This window comes from Brachycentrus maculatus, unplaced genomic scaffold (genome assembly GCF_059751285.1).
Source record: "Brachycentrus maculatus isolate JH-2025_06_01 unplaced genomic scaffold, ASM5975128v1 h1tg001184l, whole genome shotgun sequence".
Lineage (NCBI taxonomy): Eukaryota > Metazoa > Arthropoda > Insecta > Trichoptera > Brachycentridae > Brachycentrus > Brachycentrus maculatus.
In genome coordinates, this window is record NW_028281871.1 from 99,318 (window position 1) to 126,260 (window position 26,943).

The 26,943-nt window shown below is 36.2% G+C and overlaps 2 protein-coding genes across 5 annotated transcripts in view; one reads left to right on the plus strand and one right to left on the minus strand.

Annotated features, from left to right (window-relative positions):
- Window positions 1–18,678, plus strand: part of LOC148299325 (transient receptor potential channel pyrexia-like) — a 43,572-nt gene extending 24,894 nt beyond the window's left edge. For 2 of the 4 annotated variants that reach the window (XM_088276195.1, XM_088276196.1), the window contains exons 10-16: window positions 112–141; window positions 2,832–3,031; window positions 14,293–14,513; window positions 15,211–15,361; window positions 16,625–16,923; window positions 17,639–17,839; window positions 18,187–18,678. In XM_088276195.1, coding sequence (XP_088132321.1) covers window positions 112–141; window positions 2,832–3,031; window positions 14,293–14,513; window positions 15,211–15,361; window positions 16,625–16,923; window positions 17,639–17,839; window positions 18,187–18,576 — 1,492 coding nt within the window. In that variant the 3' untranslated portion in view covers window positions 18,577–18,678. The remainder of the gene's footprint in view (window positions 1–111; window positions 142–2,831; window positions 3,032–14,292; window positions 14,514–15,210; window positions 15,362–16,624; window positions 16,924–17,638; window positions 17,840–18,186) is intronic. The other 2 variants (XM_088276198.1, XM_088276199.1) reach the window with 1 other exon arrangement.
- The window catches only part of LOC148299324 (ubiquinone biosynthesis monooxygenase COQ6, mitochondrial-like), a 66,295-nt gene that overhangs the window by 37,603 nt on the left and 1,749 nt on the right, over window positions 1–26,943 (minus strand). Inside the window, exons 2-3 of the mRNA XM_088276200.1 lie at window positions 23,182–23,372; window positions 20,986–21,234 (exon numbers count right to left, since the gene is read on the minus strand). Of these exons, the coding sequence (XP_088132326.1) occupies window positions 20,986–21,234; window positions 23,182–23,372 (440 nt within the window). The remainder of the gene's footprint in view (window positions 1–20,985; window positions 21,235–23,181; window positions 23,373–26,943) is intronic.

Here is a 26,943-nt window from a genome sequence, read left to right on the forward strand (position 1 = left end):
CATGAACATACATATATATTTTATAGAGGGGTGGTCGATTATACCGCGTCATCACAAGTTGATAACCTTTATGTGTGTGTGCAAATGCATTAAATCATATCCTTATTTCAGGAGTGAGAAGCCAGAAGAGAGTTTAAATGTGTGAGTACAATACGTACATTATATGTGGAATATTTAAAAAAAAATGCTAGTTTTTTGTTTGTTTTAATACGGTGACTTGTACATATAATGCTTTGAGTTTCAGGATGTTGTGACAATACTAATACCTAATATCGAGGGTTTTTCTTTTGTTTAAAGATGTTCGGCTGTCAAAGAAATAAAATGGTAGAATTTAACAACAACAATAATGGAGAAATTACTGGTTTATTGAATTGTAAGAATAAACCACAAATGAGATACAAATTTACATCTCCTTATAAAAAACGCATCACTGTTTCCTTTTACCATATTTTTAGTGTGACAAATTTATGATTAAACAAGACTTGGACACACTCAAAATATTGTATTTCTTAGTAATATCTATCCATTTTTAATTTAAATTTTACTTGGTAATTACCACTATTTCTTAAAAAATCTATTGTGACACGTGTTTAGATGCATTCCGCATCAATTTCAAGTAATCTAAGTCGAAATCAGTATGATAGTTTAACAGATCCGACTCCTTTCTTCGTCTTCCATCATCCCAAGGACACAACTCTAAAATTTAGACTTAGCTTCACATACGGTGTTTGAAAAGGATGCGGAATGCATTGAAACACGTATCACAATAGATTTTAAGAAATAGTGGTATTTACCGAGTAAATATTTCTTTCTCTAGTTGCCACTCAAAATCCATTTTTGATTTTTAAATATTACAAAAAAACGAAAAATGACAGATATCGATTAATATATTCACAGTTAAACATTTGAAAACCTTCTGATATAAATTCTAACACTCGGTTTATTAAAAACTAATAATACGATACACATTCTGGAACCACGAAGAGGTACACCCAAACCACTCGAAATCGCTTAATAAAATTTAATAGAATGGAGGATTGCGGCTTCGGAACATTTAAACACACAATAAATCACCGAATACCATACGCCACACATCACACAACACCGGACCAAGGAAATCAAACGTCAATCGACGGATGATTAAACCTCTCTACATTCTTGCTATGCTAAAATTCCTTCCAAATTCCAGGAATCCAGGCCACTGAGTCTATCTGCTTTAATCGCACTGGTTTTGGCACGCTTGGGGAAGGATCACGGTACTTTAAAACGATTTTAGTGCTTTCAATCATTGAATCGGCAGTCACTTTGTGGTAATACTCGTATCTATCCATTTCAATTTAGATTTTACTTGGTAAATACCACTATCTCTTAAAAATATGTTGTGAGACATAGATAATAATCATATACATAACTACAATGACGTAGAAATCATAAAAATTATTAATACGAAAAGTAAAAAAACTCCTCGAACAACACATTGAAACAATAGATTCATGAAAATATAAACAATAATAAACTCACTATGACGTTACGACTAAAGCCCCCCTCTATTGTCCATATTCCCACTGATAGCAAAATAAATCCAAATAAAAGTAAGAAACAGCTTCTAAAATGTGGCTTCACCGCAGAATGCTTCGTATTCCCTGGGTGGATAGGGTCAGAAATGAAGAAGTTCTCAGAAGAGAAGAAAGAGAAATCTTGTCGAATATCAAGGTTCGTAAGATCTCATATCTGGGTCACATATTTCGTGGAGAGAAATACCACTTTATACAGTTAATTGTTTTCTCTATACTGTTGAAACATGGACCATAAAAGCAGCAGGAGAAAATTTGACGATTTCGAAATGCGGAGTTGGAGGCGCGTGCTCCGAATTCCATGGACACCTAGACGCACCAACGAGTCTACTCGTCAGGAATTACATTCTGATGACTTGACCTGGCCAATGTCTGTACACGACGGATTCTTCGATTCTTCGAACACATTGCGCGTGGCAATGAGAACAGCCTGGAAAGATTGGTTGGGATCGATAGCCTGGAGGGGAAGAGCGGGAGAGGAAGATCGATCCCCCACATGATAGATCGATCAAGGCACCTCGGTGGTTGGAGCGCTACGTACAGATCAGTCAAGGGATAACTGGAGAAGAGTTATTGCTTCCACAAGGGTCACAACCCTCAGTATTGAAGACTAAGACGGAGAAGAAAAACAGTTAATTATGATAGGAAAGAGATAGAAGGACTGTGAGGAGCTGGCAGAAAGCAAACAGTTGTTCCGGATGGCTCAAGAACGGGAAACCTTTGCCAACGTTGGAGGGACCTGAAAAGACACAAGTAGAAGAAGAAAAAATAGCTCCTTCTCCCTCTTCATCCTAAAACATCCCAAAGACATAACTTCAAATTTTATTTTGACCTAGCTTCACATACGGGTAATTGAAAATGATGCGGAATGCATCGAAACACGTGCTACAATAGATTTTAATCTCTTCACACTCGAATTTTGGCGAGCAGATTCGTCGGTGCAGGAAATCATCACCAAACAACTCGAAACAGGACTACCCGAACACTGCTCGGGTCAATAAAACCAAATACATAAATATATTTGGCTCGGGCAAATCAATACCACCAAGTTGAAATACGATTTGCCCGAGCAGCACTCGGACTCATCGATGCAACACAAACTCCTTGCCCGAGTCGCAATCGGGATAAGCTGGCAACTGGTTAGAAACAGTGGTATTTACCAAGAAAAATTCAAATATATTTTGATGCTATTAACAACATGAATCAAGGAACAGCGCGGAGTATCATTCCCGTTTAAGATGTATTCCTCGCTTGCAGGTTGGGCGGAATGGTCGTGCAGGCCAGGAGCGAGAGCAGCCTGCTGCTGTCCTTCGTGGAGGTGGGCAGGAGGGACGTCCTCAAGCACCCGCTCTGCGAGACCTTCCTGCACCTCAAGTGGAAGCGGATCCGGAAGTTCTTCTTCGCCAGCCTCGTCTGCCACGCGGTCTTCGTGCTGCTTTTCAGCGTTTACATTGTCGGTAAGTACCCACTCGATCGATTTTTAAATATTTTTATTTTGGCCGATTGATTATCAGGTTACTTTTATTTTTAACCTTTGCGGGAGTACAAAAATTGAAGTCCGACTTTCTCTGGGGAGTGGGTTCTTTTTACATTATTTTTTTCTTCTTCATTAACCCCTTACCGCATACTGGCTCATATATGATCCAAAATAATCTTTCGCCTTAAAAAACAACAAAATGATAAAATATTTCTTGCTTTCGGCAATAATACTAAAGTTTTATCTATGATCCGCGTTACTAGTTGTCAAACTTCTTGCTAGATGTATCTGGTTGTACTAGATGTGGGTTCGGCTGTTTCCAACCGTCGGTTTATGATTTTCTGCCCAAACGTGATATTCAAAAGTGTTTTTTTTTTAGTTTTTTGTTTGTAAAACGCTATAAAAATTATATTGCACTGGTTTAATATTATTTTCATCGGGTAAGTAATAAAATGATCACTTTTATATAAAATTATGGATAATATTGTGTAAAATGTTTTTGGTCCATATATGGTCCATCATGCAACTAGTCAAAAAAAATTGCACATACGGTCAAATAAGTTGTAAAATGCCAATAACCAACTTAAGTGTATTTTAATCGATTTTAACTATTTTTTTAAATATGGACGCTCGTAAATTCTACAACACTACAAAACATGCAAGAGAAATACCAAACAATAGTATTGACAGCGAGGATGATGTGTCAGATAATGAGGATTACCCCCAAATGAGTACTCCCAAAAATGTAATTATTCTAGAAAGCGATGAGAGCAGTTCTGATGAAGAAAACGAAGTCCAAGAAGCTCCTTAAACTTCTGCTACCAAGAAGTTTGTGTGGAGAAGTCGAAACATGTGTAAATCACCAGATGATATTGCATTTTTGGAAGATCTAGAGTTTCCAAATGACTTTGACGATATAGATTCTCCTGTTCAATTTTTTAAATATTTTTTGAAGACGACATCTTGGAATGATAGTTTTGGAATCACGGTTGTACTCGACAAACCAAAGACCAGACATATCAATCTTATTGTCGAAAAATGATATAGAACAATTCATTGGAATATGTATGATGATGTCTATAGTACAGTTATCCTCTACACGTCATTATTGGAATCCTGATCTAGGTAACCCATTAATTTCCGAAAGCATGAATAGGTGAACCGTGCAATAGGTGGGAGGAATTAAAAAAAATGTCTGCATTTTGTCGACAACTCTGTAATGGCATCTCCAGATTCTCCAGATTTTGACCCTCTTTACTTTTGCAAAGAGGGTCGAAATCTCCTAATCGGCCTAATTTTTAGGCCGATTCTGTCTTTGTCATCTGCAAAAAATGCAAAATAAACTTATGTCTGAATAAAAACAGGAATTGCTTTACAAATTTCCACTAAGAATATTGGTTTTCGATTCCAAGCCATGTCATGTACTCTAGTATTTTTTTTACTATAACTGCATGGCGTGCCAGATTTGGACCAAAATAATTTTTTGTATTTTATATAGGTAAAAATATTTTTTTTTGAAAAATAAAAAAATACGTGTCTTTTCTTTTCATAATTTACACATCATATATTTTTTTCACAAGTTTTAAAAAAATCATGCAGTAAGGGGTTAAATCGATGTATTATGAAGATAGAAATTATGTTAAAATAGAATAATAATTGCTGATGTGCCATTTACTAGAAATACTATTTGAAATTGAGATTCTTAGTTAATTTGTTGATTTTCTAAAATACATTTTTTTATAGTCTATTTTTTATGATCTCATGTGATTTTTGCCGAGAAATCGCTCACTCCTTTCAAGAACGTCATAAATCAAAAATCGTCAATTTTCACTTGTGCATGTTTTCGGAATGCCTAGAAAATGTACTATATCCCAGCAAAAGAGGCATATTTTTAACTTAATATTTACCCGCTACTGAGCAGAAAATTTTGTTTTTGCATTTTTAAGAAAAGGTATTGATTAATTATTTTTTTAAATATACTAAATATTTTTCAAATGGAGAAAAAACCTTCAGGTTTTACCTAAAAAGATCTGTTGCACAGTAAAAAGTTCAATAAGTGGCTTGATATTTATTTTTAATACATTGTTATATTTTTAAACTTTAAAAACGTTCTCCTGAAAAATCAAGTTTTTTTGATTTATGACGTTCTTGAAAGGAGTGAACGAAATGCTTATTTTTTTCTCAACTTTTAAATAATAGTTAATTTTAAATAAATAAATTGTAATTTAAAAAAATATATTTAAATATATCCGCTAATGCTTATTATAAAAGACTAAACCCTAAAGAAAGGGAAAATTTTTAAATATCGGCACATATATATGCGGGACTGTGAGGCCCCCACGTCAGCGGTTACGTGAAATTAAATCCACCTCAGCAGCTAAAGGTTAACCAAAAAATACCTATTCGAAATATTTATCAATTATGAAAAAATTTTACACAAACAAATATCCACAGATGTCATTGCCATACAAGTTACATCATACTAACTGACAGACGGACTTCGACGTTCATTAACGTCGATACTCCTTTAAGGAAAATTCGCACTGACGTTCATTTACGTCCGTACTCCCGGACAGGTTAAGGAGCGTTTACATTGTCGCTATGTACCTACTAGATATGGCCGAACGATTTTTAAATTATTTTCACATTAAAGGAACAACCAGGAAATAGGCTCGAACCGATAAATTAATTAAAATTTTAGTAGCACCCTATTTGTTTGTGAAGGCATAAGTTCGTGAATCTTATGACTTGTTTAGACAAGCCATCGTCTTAACTGAAGGAATGGATCTTCGTCAGACGGGAAGAATATCTAATTTAACATACTCAACCTATAAAGGATTGTATTAGACTCGTGCAGTGTTTAAAACAGCCAATCAAATTCATATTTTCATTATTTTTTTTTTTTTGGAAATTTCGCCTTCGGAAAAACGTTATTTTCGTAAGTTGGCAATGAATGACGTCACAGAAACGATGGAGTTATTTTAATATTGGTAACATTGCTAAATTATTGGCGGCTCTATTTGTTGATATCTATAATCCACCCTCCCACCCCCTTTCCCCTCATATTTGTATGACACAAATGGTAGTGTAGTGGTAAACAAACAATCCACACTACTACTATTACAGCTCTATAAACCATATGACGTCATAAAACGTCCGATGACGGAAATTCGATGACGTATGCGAACGCACGTTTTTCGTTTTATAAAAATATCTAAAGTTTAAACCTCAATATCTCCCTTAGTTCTCTACAGATTTCAATAAGAATGCTACCGATAGTCTTGTGATTTTTCATATTAATTTATTAGCCAATAATCACACATCGTAATATATTTATCCATTGGTCACTAGTTACTACCATCGAGTTATAGGGCGTTTGTGCACTACACGGAATTTTACCGTCCGGCACTTCAGTTAGCGTAATAAAACGGATGATTGGCTTGTGCTTTTGTCCGTCTTTCTTCGGATCGGTGCTCTTGATCGGTGCGTGAACACGTTGCGCGTAAATTCGATCACGCTAAACTGTAGTTGCTTTTATTTTTCAAAATCGGACTGCCGGACGGTAAAATTCCGCGTAGTGCACAAGCGGCTATAGCCGGATCGCGTAATTTCCGTGACTCACCCCATAAACTGGAATGTCCGAGACATAATAATAATAAGGAATCCCACACTGCGACCGTATGCAGTCATATCATTATTTTTGCAATATCCGGCAAGGTCGTCCCGATGACTCACGACACCATTCATTTATCAAGCCGATCAAATACTAAGTTACGAAGATATACTAGGGTTTTCTCAGCGATCTTATTTATTAGGTAATAAATTGATTTTTTTTCGCCTCCGTACTGTAGTGGTCAGCACGCTCCGCTACCGTACTGGAGGTCACAGGTTCGATTCTCGGGGGGTCAAATAAATATAAGTGATTTTTTCACTGTAATATTAATTATATATTACCCTGGACTGGTACCTGAAGCGGAGGGCTGATCACATTTCATTCATGTGTTAACGATCGAGATAACACTGCGTTTATATGATGCAGTGCCCTATGCACCACTGGAATGCAGATAAGGGTTTAAAAAAAATAAGAAAAAAATATGAGTATTTTTTACAACAATTCGGTGGTACTTTCAACTAAGCTATTTTTAAGACCTCGTTAGAGGGATTTATGTAGAAGGTTAAAATATCCTTTTTATACAGATAATTTTTTAATTCGATATTCCTCCTGAGCGATGATACCTTATTGGATATGAAGAAGAAGAAAAAATGCACCTTCTCTAATAACTTTTAAGAAACGTCTGAGACATCACTACTAATCATTAGAATCCTAACTGTCCATCAAACCTTCTCCCTTAGTTTTTCCCTCTTCCTCCTTCCCTAAACTCCCTTTTTCCTTTGCCCTCCTTATTATCATCTTTTGTAATTTATATTTTTTAAATGTCAATTTGTAATTTATGTTTTTTTTAATGTTCAAGTACTATCTACCCTCTGATTGCAAACAGCCATATCGCTCACTCCTTTCAAGAACGTCACATATCAAAAATCGTCAATTTTCAGTTGTGCATGTTTTCGGAATGCCCAATAAATGTACTATATCCCAGCAAAAGAGGCATATTTTAAACTTAATATTTACCCGCTACAGGGCAGAAAGTGTTGTTTTTGCATTTTAAAGAAAAGGTATTGTTTAATTCTTTTTTTAAATATACTAAATATTTTTCAAATGGAGAAAAAACCTTCAGGTTTTACCTAAAAAGATCTGTTGCCCAGTAAAAAGTTCAATAAGTGGCTTGGTATTAATTTTTAAAACATTGTATTCTATTTTTGAACTTTAAAAACGTTCTCCTGAAAAATCTAGTTTTTTGATTTATGACGTTCTTGAAAGGAGTGAGCGATATATGGTATCAAACGTTTTGATCAATATCACTAGTCTGTTTTTGGTTATTGGAAGATATTGCTTTTTAGCAATAAGCCTGCCAATGTACTTATTTATTTTCTGTACATGAAGTTTAAATAAATAAAGAAGATCGAATAAGGCTAGAGAATTTAAAAAACGTACTTGAATGTCAAGCAAAGGCGTAGGAGGTTCGAGAGACCAAAAAATGTTTATCCAAGGTAAATAAGCTGGCGTCACTCAGCTACAGAAAAGGAAACGCAACTCAAACTACAGAGATATTTGGTTTATTGGACATAAGACCTTACAAAGATTGACATAAGAACTAGAAACAATAACATTACAAAATACCAGCTCGCTAATCCGAACAAACATCGTGCATTGGGTTGTCGGATTAGGAAACCATTCGGATCACTGCGTGTTTGGAGAACAATGAGAGAAAAAAATGAAATTTCGATTCATGAAAATGCTGTTTATTTCACATTTTTAGCTAGGTATTTAATGAATTTTATTTATTGTTTCGGCATTAACTTTGTGGTAAGACATGATGAAATTTTAAATGAAAAACACTTGTTTTTTACCACTTGAGTGTATTTTATGACGACTAGTTTTGGAAGCTATGCTTCCATCTTCAGGTCGAAATATTTCAGGTTCAGTTTACATTTGGACCTGAAAATGGAAGCATAGCTTCCGAAACTAGTCGTCATAAAATAAACTCAAGTGTTAAAAAAAACAAGTGTTTTTCATTTAAAATTGACTGAACTGTTTAAAAATTAACCTTTTTATTTTAGCTTTAAAAATCAGATACTTTCTTTTAAACCAACGAACCTAACTGGTGTTCAAGGGCTATATCACGCATTCGTCATAAAACTATCGATTCCTCAGTGCTCTGGACGACTTCTTCAGCCCAGTTGATGGCTATGTTGAAAGCTTTCACATATCCCTCACTCTTTTCAAGAACGTTATAAATCAAAAAGCTTGATTTTTAAGGAGAATGTTTTCAAAGTTTTAAAATATAATACAATGTATTTAAAATAAATATCAAGCCTCTAATTGAACTTTTAACTGTGCAACCAATCTTTTGAGGTGAAACCTAATTGTTTTTTCTCCATTTGAAAAATATTAAGTATATTTAAAAAAATAATTGAACAATACCTTTTCTTCAAAATGCAAAAACAACACTTTCTGTCCTGTAGCGGGTAAATATTAAGTTAAAAATATGCCGCTTTTGCTGGGATATAGTACATTTTCTGGGCATTCCGAAAACATGCATAGCTGAAAATTGACAATTTTTTATTTATGACATTCTTGAAAGGAGTGAGCGTTATGTTCCAATGGTGAAATATGGAAAGAACTTAAAGTTGAGATAAGCATTTTTGATAAAATTAAGAAAGTTGTGTTGAGATAGTTTGGACATGTGGAACAAATGAGTGAAGAAAGAAGGTAAAGAAAATTTATTGGAAATAAATGTAGAGGAAGAAGATCGAAGAAAAGTTGATGTGATCCAGTATTTCAAATACTTGGATTTGGTCAGGTCAGGAGTTGGAGTAATCGGCGGTTATGCATGTGAAGATGCATGAATATGGAAGCGGCGAAGATTGTTTCCAAGGACAGATCAGTGTGGCGTTCTATTCTCTCTGCTTAACTGGCGTAATGGTTAGTTAGTAAGCTTAGGGCGAACGGAAATAGAAGCAGAGGAAGAAGAAAATTGGTATGATTAAGTGGTCAAGTCAGGAGTCGGAATAATAGGGGGGTATGTATGGAGAGTGTACCTTAGAGACGAAATAAAGAGTTCACACATTCCTTGAAGCCTGGGCGTAACAAACATTAACAGGAAGGTAGAGAAAAGACAATTGAGATGGTATGGGCACATAGGACGCAGAGAACCTGAACACATTGTGAAGCAGGCAATCGCCATGGATCTGCCTCGAAAGACATCTAGAGGAAGACCGACAAATTCGTGGATGCTGTAGAGATATAACATGATTCGATGGCATGACCTACATAGGTGACGTTGTATGTGATAGGACCTACAACCCGAGGACGAGGAGAGCTAACCCCAACAGTCTACAAAGAAGATTCATTCTATGTTGGGAAATACAATGATATTTTTGAGACATCTATAATTTTGACGGTTCTGTTATTCTAGCATTTATGCTCTGTCTTTCATCCAAAAAACGTCATTTTTACAGTTTACGACATTTAGTTAACCAGGCAATAAAAATGGATCTTCCTCCTAAGTTATCTAGAGGAAGACCAAGGAATTCATGGGTGATGCAGAAAGATAACATGATTCCAAGGCATGGCCTAGGTGACGTTATCTAGGACAGAAGGACCTATAACCCGAGGACGAGGAGAGCTGACCCCAGCAGTCTATAAGGACACTAGATTATCCCTCCTGTTCCCAACACAGATTCAAATAAAAACATGTTTAATTAGCTAGAAGAAACAAAAATCCACTAAATGATCTATAAACCTTGTACATAATAAGCAAGGTAAATAATAAATGCAATTCCCATCTAAAAAAAAAAGTCTATAAGGACAATAAGCTGGGATGTTTTATTTATTGTTTCAGCATTAACTTTGTGGTAAGACTTGTTACAACGATTAAAGAAAACACTTGTTTTTTACCACTTGAGTTTTATTAAAGACTACATGTTTCAGAAGTTAAACTTCCATCATTCAGGTCTGTATAATAACTAAAATATATATTATTATACAGACCTGAATGATGTTAGTTTAACTTCTGAAACATGTAGTCTTTAATAAAACTCAAGTGGTAAAAAACAAGTGTTTTCTTTAATCATTGCAAGCTGGGATGTAGCCAGGAAGAAGAAGATGTATGAGGAGTGCATGAATTTGGAAGAGGTGAAGATTGTTGGCCTCCATAGTGTAATGGTCAGCACGCTCGACTGGAGGTCCCAGGTTCGATTCCCAGGGGGGGGGGTCAAATAAATATAAGTGATTTTTTCACTCTAATATTTATTCAATATCACCCTGACTGGTATCTGAAGCGGAGGGCTGATCACCTTTCCTTCACGTGTTAACGATCAAGATAACACTGCGTTTATATGCAGTGCCCTATGCACCATTGGGGTGCTGATAAGGGTTTGAAGAAGAAGAAGAAGATTGTTTGCGAAGATCTAGTTATTAAATTCATGCTCAGATCCGTATTAAGTAACAACTGCGTATTTAGAAATAATGTACCAGCAATAGATTATTCTAGCATATAATTATGGCAGACGTACTTAAGTTGTTAGACGAGTTTAGTTTGCATAATAAATAATAATTATATGTTTACGAGTTGTTGAAAGAAACAAGAACTCATCCACAGGTTTGTTGTCTTACTTTGAGATTCAATTATGATGATGTAATCAAATAATGATTGTAAAATCAATACATTCGTCAGATATCATTTTCCACGTGTAACTTCCATAGATATAATCCATATTTTATTTATTGTTTCGGCATTAACTTTGTGGTAAGACATGTTACAATGATTAAAGAAAACACTTCGTTTTTTACCACTTGAGTTTTATTATAACTACATGTTTCAGAAGTTAAACTTCCATCATTCAGGTCTGTATAATAACTAAAATATAAAATATAAAATTGTTCTATAAATAAGGAGAGGGGAAAGTAAGGGGAAGGGGTTAGTCAAGGAACGGAGTTTGAAAACAAAGGAAAAATGGAAAGCAATGGCGAAGAATTTTGAAACAATATATTATTTAATAAATTATTATTAGAATTCAAGTTTTTTTGTACTTCTAAATTTTCAAGACAATTCATAATTTGGCCTTTATATGGAACAAGGTGTAATAATTTTAATTTATGAGAGGGAAATGAGTGATTAGTATCTATTATATGATTTGCAAATTCCGAAAAATAATTACTAACAAGACCGCTATGATGTTCTTTAATTCGAATCTTTAATGAACTTTCTCTCTGCCTACCGCAGGGGTAGGCAGAGAGAATAGAGCGCCACACCACTCTGTCCTTGCAAACATTCTTCGCCTCTTCCACGTTCATGCATCTCCTCATACATACACACCGATTGTTACGACTCCTAACCTGACCACTTTCAAGTATTTGGCATACCTGATCGTGCCATGTTTTTCTCGGTCTTCCTCTGCTTCTTTTCCCACTAACATTCGCCCCATAAATCCATTTTACCGTTCTTTCCTCACTCATTCGTTCCACATGTCCAAACCATCTCAACACACCTTTCTTAATTTTATCGATAATGCTTATCTCAGCTTTGCATTCCTTCCTTATTTCACTATTCGCACATCTATCATACATCGTTTTGTCGCACATTCTTCTGAGAGATCGCATTTTGACTGAATTCAGTCTACTTTCATCCTTCTTTTGCCAACTCCATGTTTCACTTCCATACATTAGAGTTGGAACCAGGACTCCGTTGTGCACTGCCAGTTTAGCTTCCGCTGATAGGTTTTTATTTGCTATAACTGATTTCAGTGCACCATTCACATTGTTCCCAGCATTCACTCTCCTTTCTATGTCTTTATCAATCTTTCCGTCCCTAGAAAACACTATTATTTACACTTAATTTACATCATATATATATATTTACATCTTCTTACAGTAAACAAAACATTTGTTTTTACATTCTTTTCATTCTTTATACATTCAGGCATCTCATCATACATTTTCAAATCCTTACACATTAAACAATTTTGTGACTTGGTTTTTATTCAACAATGGCAGTCTTATTTTGTCCTTATTTCTAGTAATATGTTCATGAAAATTTTTGTTTAACTATTTTATCTTTAAAATATTTGGGTAATTTATCGTTTGAAAATTTATATATAAAGATCAGCATATTTAATTTTAGTCTCTTTTTTATAGATAACCAGTTGAGTTCTTCTCTCATTTTGTCCATATTATTATATCTATTTTACTTGAGCACTATTCTCATCGCTTTATTTAGTATAATTTCCAATTTATTTAAATTTCCTTCATTTGCCAAAAATAATATTGTTGAGCAGTAATCTATATGGCTCACTCCTTTCAAGAACGTCATAAATCAAGAATTGACAATTTTCAGTTGTGCATGTTTTCGGAATGCCCAGATAATGTACTATATCACAGCAAAAGAGGCATATTTTTAACTTAATATTTACCCGATACGGGGCAGAAAGTATTGTTTTTGCATTTTGAATAAAAGGTTTTAATTAATTATTTTTTTAAAAACACTTAATATTTTTCGAATGTAGAATAAACCTTCAGGTTTTACCTAAAAAGATCTGTTGCATTTTAAAAAGTTTAATAAGTGGCTTGGTAATTTTTTAAATACATTGGTATTTAAATTTAATTTTTAAATTAAATTGAAATTAAATTTTTTAAATACATCACTTGGTAATACCACTATTTCTTAAAATCTATTCTTACATATCGCTCACCCCTTTCAAGAACGTCATAAATCAAAAATCGTAAATTTTCAGTTGTGCATGTTTTCGAAATCCCCAGAAAACGTACTATATTCCAGCAAAAGAGGCATATTTTTAACTTAATGTTTACCCGCTACAGGGCGGAAAGTGTTGTTTTTGCATTTTGAAGGAAAGGTATTGTTTAAGTATTTTTTAAAACATACCAAAAAAAATTCAAATGGAGAAAAAACCTCCAGGTTTTACCTAAAAAGATCTGTTGCATAGTAAAAAGTTCAATAAGTGGCTTGATACTTATTTTCAATACATTGTATTATATTTTTAAACTTTAAAAACGTTCTCCTGAAAAATCAAGTTTTTTTATTTATGACGTTCTTGAAAGGAGTGAGCGACATGTTACAATGCTTTCCGCATCATTTTCAAACACTGTGATGATGAAAAGGATGCAGAATGCATCGAAACACGTGTCACAATAGATTTTAAGAAATAGTGGTATTTATCAAGTGAAATTAAATTAAAAACGGATAGATATTACTATGAAGTGACTGCCGAATCAATTAATGAAATTTTAATTTTATTATAAACCAAAATTATCACTTCAGGTTGTTCCTGTATTATTAACATTTATTATGTGTCTGATCTATGTCATTCGTACGTTTTAGACCTATCATAGATCTTAGATCTATCATATTTCAGTAATGAATTTTTTTGTTTAAAACACTGTTTTTATATTGAAAAAATATATTTTTCTGTGAAAGAAATATGTAGTGTTGAAAAGAAAAGAATTAGATAGTATATGTATGAAGTGATTCCAACAACAAAAAAAAAAAATATTTGGACATACCGAAAATGTTAATTCACTAAGATTTTTGTGTGTATCGAAGCCTTTGTTGCGTTGTCCAGTGAGATTTTGGACAGCTTTGAAGGACTGACTGATATTTTCAGGTGTTTATCTGCGCGACTGTCCGCCGGAAACTCGAGATTCGTTCGTGAAAGAATGCCAAGTCCCGCTGATAGTCAAAGTGGTCGGGTACTTCCTGATCGCGCTGAGCTTCCTGCTCGTGGTCCGGGAGCTGTTCCAAGTGCTGCACAACCCGATGGCCTACATCAAGCAGGGAGAGAACTGGCTCCAATGGCTGGTCATCATCAGCGTCTTCATGTGCGCGGTGAGTCTTGACCAAATATTCAATCTTTTTTATTCTTCTTTACTTCAAAATACCCTTCAAGGGTATTCTGGTAAAAATGTTGGGGCTTATGAACCCAGGACTTCTGGCAATTTGCTGACGAAAGAAGTCAGTTTCAATATAAAACCAGTCTTCTTCTTCTCTCCGTCTTACTCCTCATTACTGATGATTGTGACCCTTGTCACGGCAATGACTTTTCTCCAGTTATCCCTCAAGTGCGCTGCTGTCTTAATTTGGTCCATCGTGTGGGGCATCTTTCTCTTCCTCTCTTCCCCTCCAGACTACCAATCACACTTGACCACTCCTAAGTATTTGAAATACTTGATCATGCCAAGTTTTCCTCTTTGTTTGCTCGTATTACCAACTATATTCTATATTATATAAGCTTCATAAATTTGCTTTACATTCTCATTTGATTCACATGCCCAAACCATCTCAACGCACCTTTCTTAATTTCATCGATAATGCTTACCTCAGCCTTGCATTCTTTCCTTATATCACCATTAGAACGTCTATCATACATGGTTTTGCTGCACTGAGAGATCATTTCGACTGAATTCAGTATACTTTCATCCTTCTTTTTTATTTTATTAATTTTATTCTTATCCCAAATTATTTTGCTAGTTGGGAGAGTAGGATAAGCAGAACTCCAGAAGTGATGTCGAAGATATCGTTTCAGGTTCCAGGCGAGGAAGATGACATCAAGATGGACCTGTCAACTTGGCAACATCACGCGGCTGCGATAGGGATATTTCTGGCTTGGGTGGAGCTGATGCTGATCGTGGGAAGGTTTCCCATGTTTGGGCTTTACGTCCAAATGTTTGCGACAGGTAACATTCCACAATGGGCTAGGTATTATAAGATCTTTAAAAAAAAGGCTTTTAGATTCTCCCGTGTAAAAATAATTTCTTTTACCACATCTTACGATTGCGATGTCATTGTTATGATTTCGCGGTTCTATGCTACTTCTCTACTAAAAAGCCGTTTCTCTGCAGAGATAGGCAAAGAGGATGAAACGCCACATTTGTCTGTCCTGACACTCTTGTTTTAATTTTGACTCGACCAGATTTCAGGTTCACTTCTGTCCACCTCCGTAGCGCAATGTTCAGCACTCTCGGTTACCGTTTTGGAGGTCCCGGGTTCGATTCCAAGGGAAGGGATCAAATAAATATAAGTGATTTTTTCACTCTAATATTCATTCAATATTACCTTGGACTGGTATCTGAAGCGGAGGGATGATCACCTTTCCTTCATGTGTCAACGATCAAGATAACACTGCGTTTATATGATGCAGTGCCCTATGCACTATTGGGGTGTGGATAAGGGTTTGAAGAAGATTTCAGGTTGCGATTGATTTAGTTGTGCCAAGTCATTCTTGGTCTTTCTCGTTCTATTGTACGTACCATTCAATTTGCAATATATATATACTCTCTATTTTCCATTTTTTGTTATCCATTCGTACCACATGTCTATCTGAAAGAGCTTTTCCTAATTTTTTCAACTATCCCTAACTCATATTACTTTATAATTTCTTCAATGCCTTCATCTAATGAATCTAATGAGATGAAGGTATTGAAGAAATAATTCAATTTAAGAACAATGTCCGTTGATGGTTGCTTCTCGTTGGTAGGGACAAGGTGGAAACAGACTTAATTAGAGTCCAGGCTTAATATTGTGATTATTTTATTGTACAACCTTTCTATTGTAAATTGTTATTGTATCTTGTAATGCATAAATTGCAGTAATTTAAAAAATATATCTTTTTGTATTAACATGTAAGTATTTTGGCTCAACACAGGCTATGCCTAAAGAGCCGTAATACATACAATTAATAAAATGTAAAAAAAATGCATCTAAGTACCTAAAAATAAATAAATAAAATAAATTAGATTCTAATGTCTTCATAATGTCTTCTTCTAATGTCTCTTTATTTGTAATTCTGTCATACATCGATTTTCCCACACATTTGCATCATCAAATCCTTCTTAGGCTTCAAATTTAGCTCCAAGATTGTCAAAACCTCATTGATGGCAAATTAAACAGCATTCGAAGACCTTTTAATTCATTCTTCGTACGCTTGTTTTGTCCACCAGTTTCAGTGAATTTCTCCAAGTTCTTGATGGCCTACTCCTGCCTCCTGATAGCCTTCGCGTTCTCCTTCGGCGTGCTGTTCGCAAACTTCAAGCCGTTCTTCAACATCTTCCTCAGCTTCCTGAAGACGATAGTCATGATGTCCGGAGAGGTGGAGTACGAGGACCTGTTCTATCCCGACGACGATAAACAGGAAATACTCTATCCGGGAACGGCCCACGCTCTGTTCATTACCTTTGTGCTATTGGTCACCATCATCCTGACCAACCTGCTCGTGGGTCTGGCTGTCAGCGATATCCAGGTGAGATTTATATGCTGGTTCTCTGCTCAGGTATAGTAGTAGATGAGTCATTTGCCAGATTCATACAAACTAGTCGAAACATCCATTAAGTGTGAATATTTATTTTACTTGGTAAATACCACATTTTCTTTTAAAAAATTGTGACACGTTATTTTTAAACACCGTATGTGAAGCTAAATCTAAACGTTTCCGCTTCTTCTTCCAGGCTTCATCCCAACTTATTGTCTTTGTAGATCGTTGGGGTAGCTCTCCTCATCCTCAGGTTGTAAGTCATTCTATCATGGACAATGTCACCTAGGCCATGCCTTCGAATCGAGTTTATTTTTCTGTAGTGTCTATTAATTTTTTGGTCTTCTAGATGTCTTTTGAGGAAGATCGATGGTGACTGCATGGTTCACAATCTCTTCTTAAGCCTTCTTCTTATGTCCAGTATTGAACAAAGGCCTCCCTCTTGGACTTCCACAGACTCTCTTACAGTGGAGGCCTGCTACTTTTTTAATGTCATCGGACCATCTTGTCTGGGGCCTAACCACTGTTCTAGGCCTTTAGTCAAGCATTTTTTTTCGTCCATCTATTCTCAGAAATATGTGCTATTTGACCTACCCAGTTCCACTTTTGTTCTGCCATTCTTTGAGCCACATCTTGGTATTCTCTCTTATCTTTGTCCACCATTGTTGTATGACTCTCTCCCTCAGACCTTTTGTGTATATTGCAGGCCTTGCAAGAGAGCGCAGGGTTGGACAGGCTAGTCAGACAGGCCGGGGAGGTGGCCCGCATGGAGAGCCTGCTGTTCAGCCCCCTGCTGCGTTGGATGCCCCTCAGAGTCCTGGCGCTCCTCCACAAGGGGGCACTGCTGCTGTCCGAGCCATACCGCTGGGCGCTGGTCATCAGACCCAACGATCCCAGGGAAAACAGAGTGAGTAACAAGCATTCTTCTTCCTGTTTTTGCATTAATACCTAAACACATTCACTGGTAGCATCTATAGATGAGTTGAGATTTTGACTAGCAGAGACCTCTTTAAAAAACATTATCAAAGGTTCTCTTATATGTAAAATAATTCGGGAAGAAGCTTACATACATTTCTAATAGAGGTCTCTGCTAATAAAAAACTTAACGATAGATGCTGCCAAGAATTATATGTGAAAGAAGGTGTCAATTGAAGGATGTATTTTGGGTGTACTGGCAAAAAACATTACCTCGAAAATATGCAATTTTATGCTCATACGGTTTTTCAAATAATTTTTGATGATCATTCTTTGCAGATACCGCGAAGCTTGATCACAAACATATACAAATTAGTCGCAAGCAGGAAAGAGCAGGCAAAAGCGGCAACGAGGAACCTCAAATGCTATCAGGGAACGCCCAACATATCGGATCGCAACACGACCATCAAGCTGCGCCACCAGTCCACCCTCCGGAACCACAACTCCAGCCTGCGGCCGAGGACCACCTCCGACGTGTCCAGCATCGGGCCCAGAATGTTCAAGACCACTTCTATCAAGAGGGAACCAGACGGGGCGAGTCTGGCCAGCCAAATCACAGAGCTCTGTGAGAAGATGGCGCAGTTCCAGAAATCGGTGGATGCTAGAATGGCGTCGCTCGAAGACGCCCTTCAGAGTATAAGCAAAAATGACACACAACCGACCCCGTGAATGGACTTTAACCGAGAACTAATTTACATGTTGATTATTTTGTATTGATATTTGTAAGAAAAGAAGAAATTTAAAAAAGTATATATATACACAAAGTATAAAGTGCATAATTGATTGATTCCATACCCTATTCTTTTTCTATTTGGAGATCGAAGGCATCTATGGCTCTAAATGTCATAGATCTATTACGGTCAAACATTTCATTCATTCAAACCCTTATCTGCACCCCATGGTGCATAGGGCACTACATCATAAAAACGCAGTGTTATCTTAATCGTTAACAATGTGTTATCTTAATCGAAGGCAAGGTGATTAGCATAGGTCACTACATCATATAAACGTAGTGTTATCTTAAGCGTTAACACACGAAGGCAAGGTGATTAACACACGAAGGCAAGCTTCAGGTACGAGTCCAGGGTAATATTGAATAAATATTGGAATGAAAAAAATCACTTATATTTATTTGACCCCCTCTGGGAATCAACTATACGCTAGACCAGGGGTTCCCAACATTTTTGTACTCTAGAGAACATTCTAAAATATCGGCAGGGTGGCGGGCGCCACTTATTTTTAATCGACTTACTTTTAAGTACTGTCAACAAAGGGACCACTCATACATACAATATCGCAGATATAGGCACACAAAAAAATTTTAACTAACAAATAAATTTAAAAAAATCAAATTTTCAATTAATGTTTATGAAATAATTCTGTCTCTGTGTAATAGTAGTGGGCACATACGAATCGTTTCCAACCCCGTGCCGGCACGGAGTTGGGAAACTCTGCGCTAGACAGTCAAACAACTTTACGCTAAAATAATTATTACATACACATTTAAAAATGAAACACACGAATCATAAGAAAACACCTACCAGCTAAATGACACACAAATCATCAATAACACACTGCATGAAAACATTCATAGAACCACAAGATTAAAACAAAATTAATCATATACGTCGTTTATCTGAAGGAACTTTGAGGTTTTCACTCTATAACCTGCTCTCATATTTTTTGCTTAAACTGTAAGTAATTAGTTATATTACTGACACCTGTGGAAATAATCACAAAGAAAAAATTCTCTTTATTTCCTTTGACTCTTAACATAAGATGTTGCCAGATAATTTTCTTGTAACAATATTCTATTGAATATTTTTACAAATATAGTTTGTATATAAATATGACATAAAATAAATACAATAAAAAAGAACATGGTTTTGACAAACCCTGCAAATGAGGTAGCCATTGATATTAACACATCGCTCACTCCTTTCAAGAACGTCATAAATCAAAAAACTTGATTTTTCAGGAGAACGTTTTTAAGTTTAAAAATATAATACAATTTATTAAAAATAAATATGATGCCATTTATTGAACTTTTTACTGTGCAACAGATCTTTTTAGGCAAAAACTGAAGGTTCTTTCTCCATTTGAAAAGTATTTAGTACATTTCAAAAAATTATTAAACAATACCTTTTCTTCAAAATGCAAAAACAACACTTTCTGCCTTGTAGCGGGTAAATATTAAGTTAAAAATATGCCTCTTTTGCTGGGATATAGTACATTTTCTGAGCATTCCGAAAACATGCACAACTGAAAATTTACGATTTTTGATTTATTACGTTCTTGAAAGGAGTGAGCGACATATCAGATGGGGATTTTTTATGCCTGTGGCGACGGGATATGATAATTGTGTACATATAAATAAGACCTTAAGAAAGAGATTGGTACATAATATTCATACAAAAACATTCAATAATTTATTATTTTCTGACTTTGAAATGATGCCTGCGCAGAAGGTAAAAATACTTGCTGTCCTTAAGCATCAATCGACCAAACGGGTAGAAATACCTTTCCATCCGTGTGTTATGTGTGTTAACCTCGAAATACTAAATGCGGTGTGTGACGTATTCGTATGTGTAAAGGTGGAGACTGACCGGAGCATTTCGCCGTAACATAACGTCGTAAAATCGCTCGCGGCGAGCATCACCGAGCATCCGAAACTATGGACGGAGCGCTCGGCTCGCTGTAGTGACTGCCTGAATGCTCGCATCGTAACATGTTACGTTATGACCAAATGCTCCGGTCAGTCTCCACCTTATGGCAAGTAGGATCAATTTGACGTATCACCAACGTTTCTGTGCTTGCAGGTATACTTTTTTGTACCTGAACATACGGGATATGGCTTGTTACGTTTGGGCGATAATAAATGCGACGTATCACATACGTTTGTATGGGTAGGATGATTAATGGTAAGATCAAATATCCGCACTAGCGCGGTTTTTGGAGTAGACTGGTTTATGAGGTGTTAATATAAAAATGTTTGAAAATATTTGCAGCTAATTTTTGCCTAGAAAACACAGAACAACAAATCAAGAGTTGAGATATTAAAATTTTGAGCTGACTTACCAAAAGGTTGCAGGAATAAAGCTTGCCGTCCTCCATCTTTACAATGGGTTTCCCGCCTTCGCTGCCGGGTAGAGCATAGTCGGCTATTTTCGCACCGTGGACTACGGTGACCGGATTCGGATTATCGGGAGATGATAGTTCGGTATTGACAGCGTGTAGGAGTACATCATTCTCCACAATGTAGGCGACATCTCCCTCTAGGTTGTCCTTGTTGAAGGTGATCATGGCATCGGAGCTGGCGTCCCAAATCTATGGACATACCCAAAATATTAATTGACATACCCAAAATATTGATTGATTACGCTGTTTGCGGGAAATGCTTAAAAGAGGCTTTTACATACTGTTGGTAGAGAGCGGGAGACGCTTATAAGCGTTCTATTTGCTTACTTTTGGTAGAGCGCGAGAGACGCCAAAAAAATTGTACAGATGAGAATTAGGTTTGCAGTTACTTGTGATTGGAATACTGAGGGTCGGGCGGCAGACTGTCCGAGAATAGTTAGGGTCGGGGTTGATGAAAAAACTGCCCGACAATAATGTGTAACAGTTTGGGGCATGTGCTTTGAGGAGAGAAGTACTATCTATTGCAGCTAATCATAAAAGGCACAATAGAAGGTCTACGAGGTGTGGGCAGAAGGCAGATCTCCTGGCTCTGGTGGTACATACGAGATTGGATCAGGGCCGTCGAGGGGCTGTTTAGAGCTGCCCGAGACAAGGATAATTACTATCAAGTGAAACATACTGTGACTAGAGAGCGGAAGATGCTTATAAGTGTTCTTTTTGCTTTTTTTATTATTATTATTATTATTTTTATTTATATACATTTATCTAAATCACAATTTATATATATTTAGAGTATTTTTTTTTTGCAGAGACCCACCAAGCCACCTTTTGTGTCTTGTCGGTGGAATTCTTTTTTAATTTTTTTTTATAACCCTTATCCGCACCTAATGGTGCATAGGGCACTGTATCAAATTGACGCAGTGTTATCTTGATCATTACTTACATGAAGGCAAGGTGATCACTCTTGCGCTTCAGGAACCAGTCCAGGGTAATATTAAATAAATATTACAGTGTTAAATCACTAATATTTATTTTCACCTCCCCCCCTGGGAATCGAACCCGGGACCTCCAGCACGGTAGCTAAACACGCTGACCATTACACCACGGAGGCGGACTCTTTTTTAATACATTTTTTAAATGTTTTTAACGATTTTAACCTAATATAGACACAAAAAAGAGAAAAAAATTAAGAATATAAACATTTTACAATTTTCATAAAATTAACTCTTGATCATTTACCCATTCCTTTATTTTGCCTTTGTTCCATATTTTATTTCGACCTCTAACATCCGTCGGCGACAAATTAAAAATGTTCGGGACGACATATTGCAGTGTTGGACTCCCATATTTATGGTTAATTCTTGGGACTATCAAAACTTTGTTGTGTGTAAATCGTGTATCATGGTTGTGTTCTAAAAGATTGCAGTGTTCAACTCCCATAATTATTGTTAATTTTTACTTATTTATTTTTTTACAAAAATGTTAATAAAATTAGTATATAACCACTCACCGAGATTTTTACGTCTACCGGTTTCGAGACGTACCCGTCTCTTCGTCAGGACAATCACTAACACAGCATGCAAACAATACTACCCTTCACCACCATAGCACCATTTACACACTCAAAACTACACAAAATGTCTAACACATGCGATTTTTGGTCGACCCGAAGACCAACATGCACTATAGTTTTCAATACAGACATGCGTTACGAGCCGAGGTTAAACGTACATTAAAATTAGACTAGGAATCGAATCTAGTTATATACTTGTAGGATGAGAGGAGTGGGGGGGGTTCGAATTGGATATTGACGAATCGTGTTTAATCGATGTCGAATCAAACAATGGACTATATGTAAAATTATTATTAACTATATGTTAATTCTTGGAAACTTACTTACTTTTGGTAGAGTACGAGAGACGCCAAAAAAACATTGTACAAATTGAAATTTGGTTAGCTGTTACTTGTGATTAGTATATAACCCAAATATACTGATTGGGGCAGGGGTTGATGAAAAACCGCTTGCCAACAATGTGTTAATCAAAAGCGGTATTTACCAAGTAAAAGTTAAATAATAAATGGATAGATATCACTACAAAGTGACTGCCAAATTGATTAATAATAATTATCACAAACCTGCATGTGTTTGACTGGTTGGTACCTCATATCCTCAATATGCTTCCATGCCCCGATAGATTTCATTAACTTCTTGGTATTGTGGTTAATAGCTGATACTCGGTTGCTGTGCTGCTCCTTCAACGTGAACTTCTGCTCTGGACTTCCTTCGAGGAGCAATATACGCTGCGATGACAACTTGGGGTTCTTTGCTAAAATAAACAAAAATACTAAATTATCAAATCTAGGCGATTCAGTTGGCTTGGCCATGTACTCCGCATGCCTCCTGAGAGCCGCCATCAAGCTTGCCTCTTTTACAAGGCATCAGGTTCGCGCCGCCCAGGACGACCACTGCTGACAATTCGTCGGCAGTTCTCGGCACTGACTTGGGAGGATGCAAGGGAGCTGGCAGCCGACAGAAAAGCCTAGAGACAGTTTGTGGACTTCATATGCTCCACCTAGGGAGAGGATATGGTTTAATTAATTTTAATTAAATCAAATCAAATACAAATATAGTGAAACCTCTATCGTTTTTAAAGGGACCTGTTGATATTATTTATTTATTTTTCAAAACATATTACATACATAAGTCATACATATAATATTCCCGATGAATAATTTCTATTTCTCATTTTGGGACATGGGATTAAGATTAACAAGACTGGAACACAAATAATAAAGTGACATTTTTGTTTTTAATAACCAAAGCTAATACATGGCAAAATATAAAAACAATAAACAGGTATAATAAATAGGCATAAGAAGCATATTTAAAAGAAATAAATAAGAAAAAAATAAGCTAAGAAGCATATTTAAAATAAACAAATGAGAATAAACTATGAATGTGGGATTAAGAGGTCAATACACAAGGAGATAAGATCAAATAAAGATACTGTCCTCCTGATCTGCAAAACCAAGTTAAAATTTTAAGAAGAATACAGTTGTAGACGTAAATAATGTATTCATTAAAAAAATACAAAACTGAACAGAACCTAACCAACTTCAGACCTCTTCTGCTGTATCCGCCAACCTTAGGTAACACAAGCTTTCGATAGTCTGTATCCCATATGTTGGAATATCATCATCAAATGTTGTTACAATTTTGTTGTATTGAGAAAATTTAAATGAATGTAAAAAAACAGACAAAATATATCAAATGGTTTTCTCATTTTCTTATGTGTGTGATTATAATCCAGGATTCGGATCTCACATACTAATATAAGAGTTTCTGCTTAATAAAAAGCTTCTTTACATCTCACCAATAGATGTCTCTAGTGAAGTTCTAGTGATTCATGAACAAGGTTTCTAAATTGGTTCATATATATAGAACTTCCAAGAATTTGAGTAGTGTGGTTGTCAATAATGGGCAGAATTGGTGAATGTTACACGTGTGTAAAGTGATCACTTAAACCAGCCTATGACGGACGTAATCCCCGTAAATGCCCAGACTTCCATATTCTTCTTCATCTTTGATGAGATATCAAAAAATAATATTTCAAATGGTGATAGAGAAACGATCGATGCGATCTATTTATGAAATGAATTCAGGGTAGAAGAAATAAACGACACATCCGGGAAAACTATTATTCAAGGAACGTTAGAGTTTTCTACACTCTTGCGTTGTTCTCTTCATTGCATTATCTATCGGAGGAAGCTAAACTGGCAGTACACAATGGAGTTCTGGTTCCAACCCTTATGTATGGAAGCGAAGCATGGAGTTGGCAAAAGAAGGATGAAAGCAGACTGAATGCAGTCGAAATGCGATCCCTCAGACGAATGTGCGACAAAACAATGTATGATAGATGTGCGAATAGTGAAATAAGGAAGGAATGCAAAGCTGAGATAAGCATTATCTATAAAATTAAGAAAGGTGTGTTGAGATGGTTTGGACATGTGGAGCGTATGAGTGAAGAAAGAACGGTTAAACAAATTTATGAGGCGAATGTAGTTGGAAAAAGAAGCAGAGGACGACCGAGGAAAACTTGGCACAATCAGGTATGTCAAATACTTGAAAGCGGCCGGGTCAGGAGTCGTAATAATCGTCGGGTATGTATGAGGCAAAGAATGTTTGCAAAGACAGAGTGGTGTGGCGTTCGATTCTCTCTGCCTCCCCCCGCGGGGAAGCGGCGTGATGGTTAGTTAGTTTTTTTAGAGTTTTCATTGTTTAGCGTTGATTGCACTACATTCTTTTCGGTAGAAAATGAAACATTTCTTTGAATGTAAACATCGGAAATGATCGCCTGGAGCAATGTGACGACGTATTTGGGTTTAGTAGTAGACTCCCAGCTCTCATGGTCGGAACACATTAAAAGAAAAATTGTCCCCATAACAGGAGTATTATATCGATTGCAGGGTACTCTCTCTTTATCGATGCTCCGATCAATTTTTTTTGCCGTGATACATTCCCACCTACCTCATACCTTTGCTGTATCTGGGGTTTCACAACTAAGAAGAGAATTTCCGAAATACAAGTTATACAAAATAGAGCTATTAGATTTAATTTAGTATATTTAACTTCGTATATTTGGGTAGTATGTTTTCTGGGGATGGAAAGATTGATTGATTGGAAAGAAAGATTGAAAGACATAGAAAGGAGAGTGAATGCTGGGAACAAAGTTAATGGTGCACTGAAATCAGTTATAATGATTAAAGAAAACACTTCGTTTTTTACCACTTGAGTTTTATTATAGACAACATGTTTCAGAAGTTAAACTTCCATCATTCAGGTCTGTATAATAGTTATTATACAGACCTGAATGATGGAAATTGAACTTCTGAAACATGTAGTCTATAATAAAACTCAAGTGGTAAAAAACGAAGTGTTTTCTTTAATCATTGTAACATGTCTTACCACAAAGTTAATGCCGAAACAATAAATAAAAATCAGTTATAGCAAGTAAAAACCTATCAGCGGAAGCTAAACTGGCAGTGCACAACGGAGTCCTGGTTCCAACTCTAATGTATGGAAGTGAAACATGGAGTTGGCAAAAGAAAGATGAAAGTAAACTGAATGCAGTCGAAATGCGATCTCTCAGAAGAATGTGCGACAAAACGATGTATGATAGATGTGCAAATAGTGAAATAAGGAAGGAAAGCAAAGCTGAGATAAGCATTATCGATAAAATTAAGAAAGGGGTGTTGAGATGGTTTGGACATGTAGAACGAATGAGTGAGGAAAGAACGGTAAAACAAATTTATGAGACGAATGTAAGTGGAAAAAAGAGCAGAGGAAGACCAAGAAAAACATGGCACGATCGGGTATGCCAAATACTTGAAAGTGGTCAGGTTAGGAGTTGTAACAATCGGCGGGTATGTATGAGGAGATGCAGGAACGTGGAAGTGGCGAAGAATGTTTGCAAAGACAGAATGGTGTGGCGTTCTATTCTCTCTGCCTACCCCTGCGGAAAAGCGGCGTGATGGTTAGTTAGTTAGTTAGTTAGAGCTATTAGAAATATATTTCGTCTACCGTACTCTCTCTAACTCTCTCTAACCCCTTATCCGCACCCCAATGGTGCATAGGGCACTGCATCATATAAACGCAGTGTTATCTTGATCGTAAACACACGAAGGAAAGGTGATCAGCCCTCCGCTTCAGGTACCAGTCCAGGGTAATATTGAATAAATATTAGAGTGAAAAAATCACTTAAATTTATTTGACCCCCCTGGGAATCGAACCCGGGACCTCCAGAACGGTAGCCGAGCGTGCTGACCATTACACCACAAAGGCGGTAACTACCGTACTACGGTTACTACCGTACACCACTCATGTAAAAGACATTTATT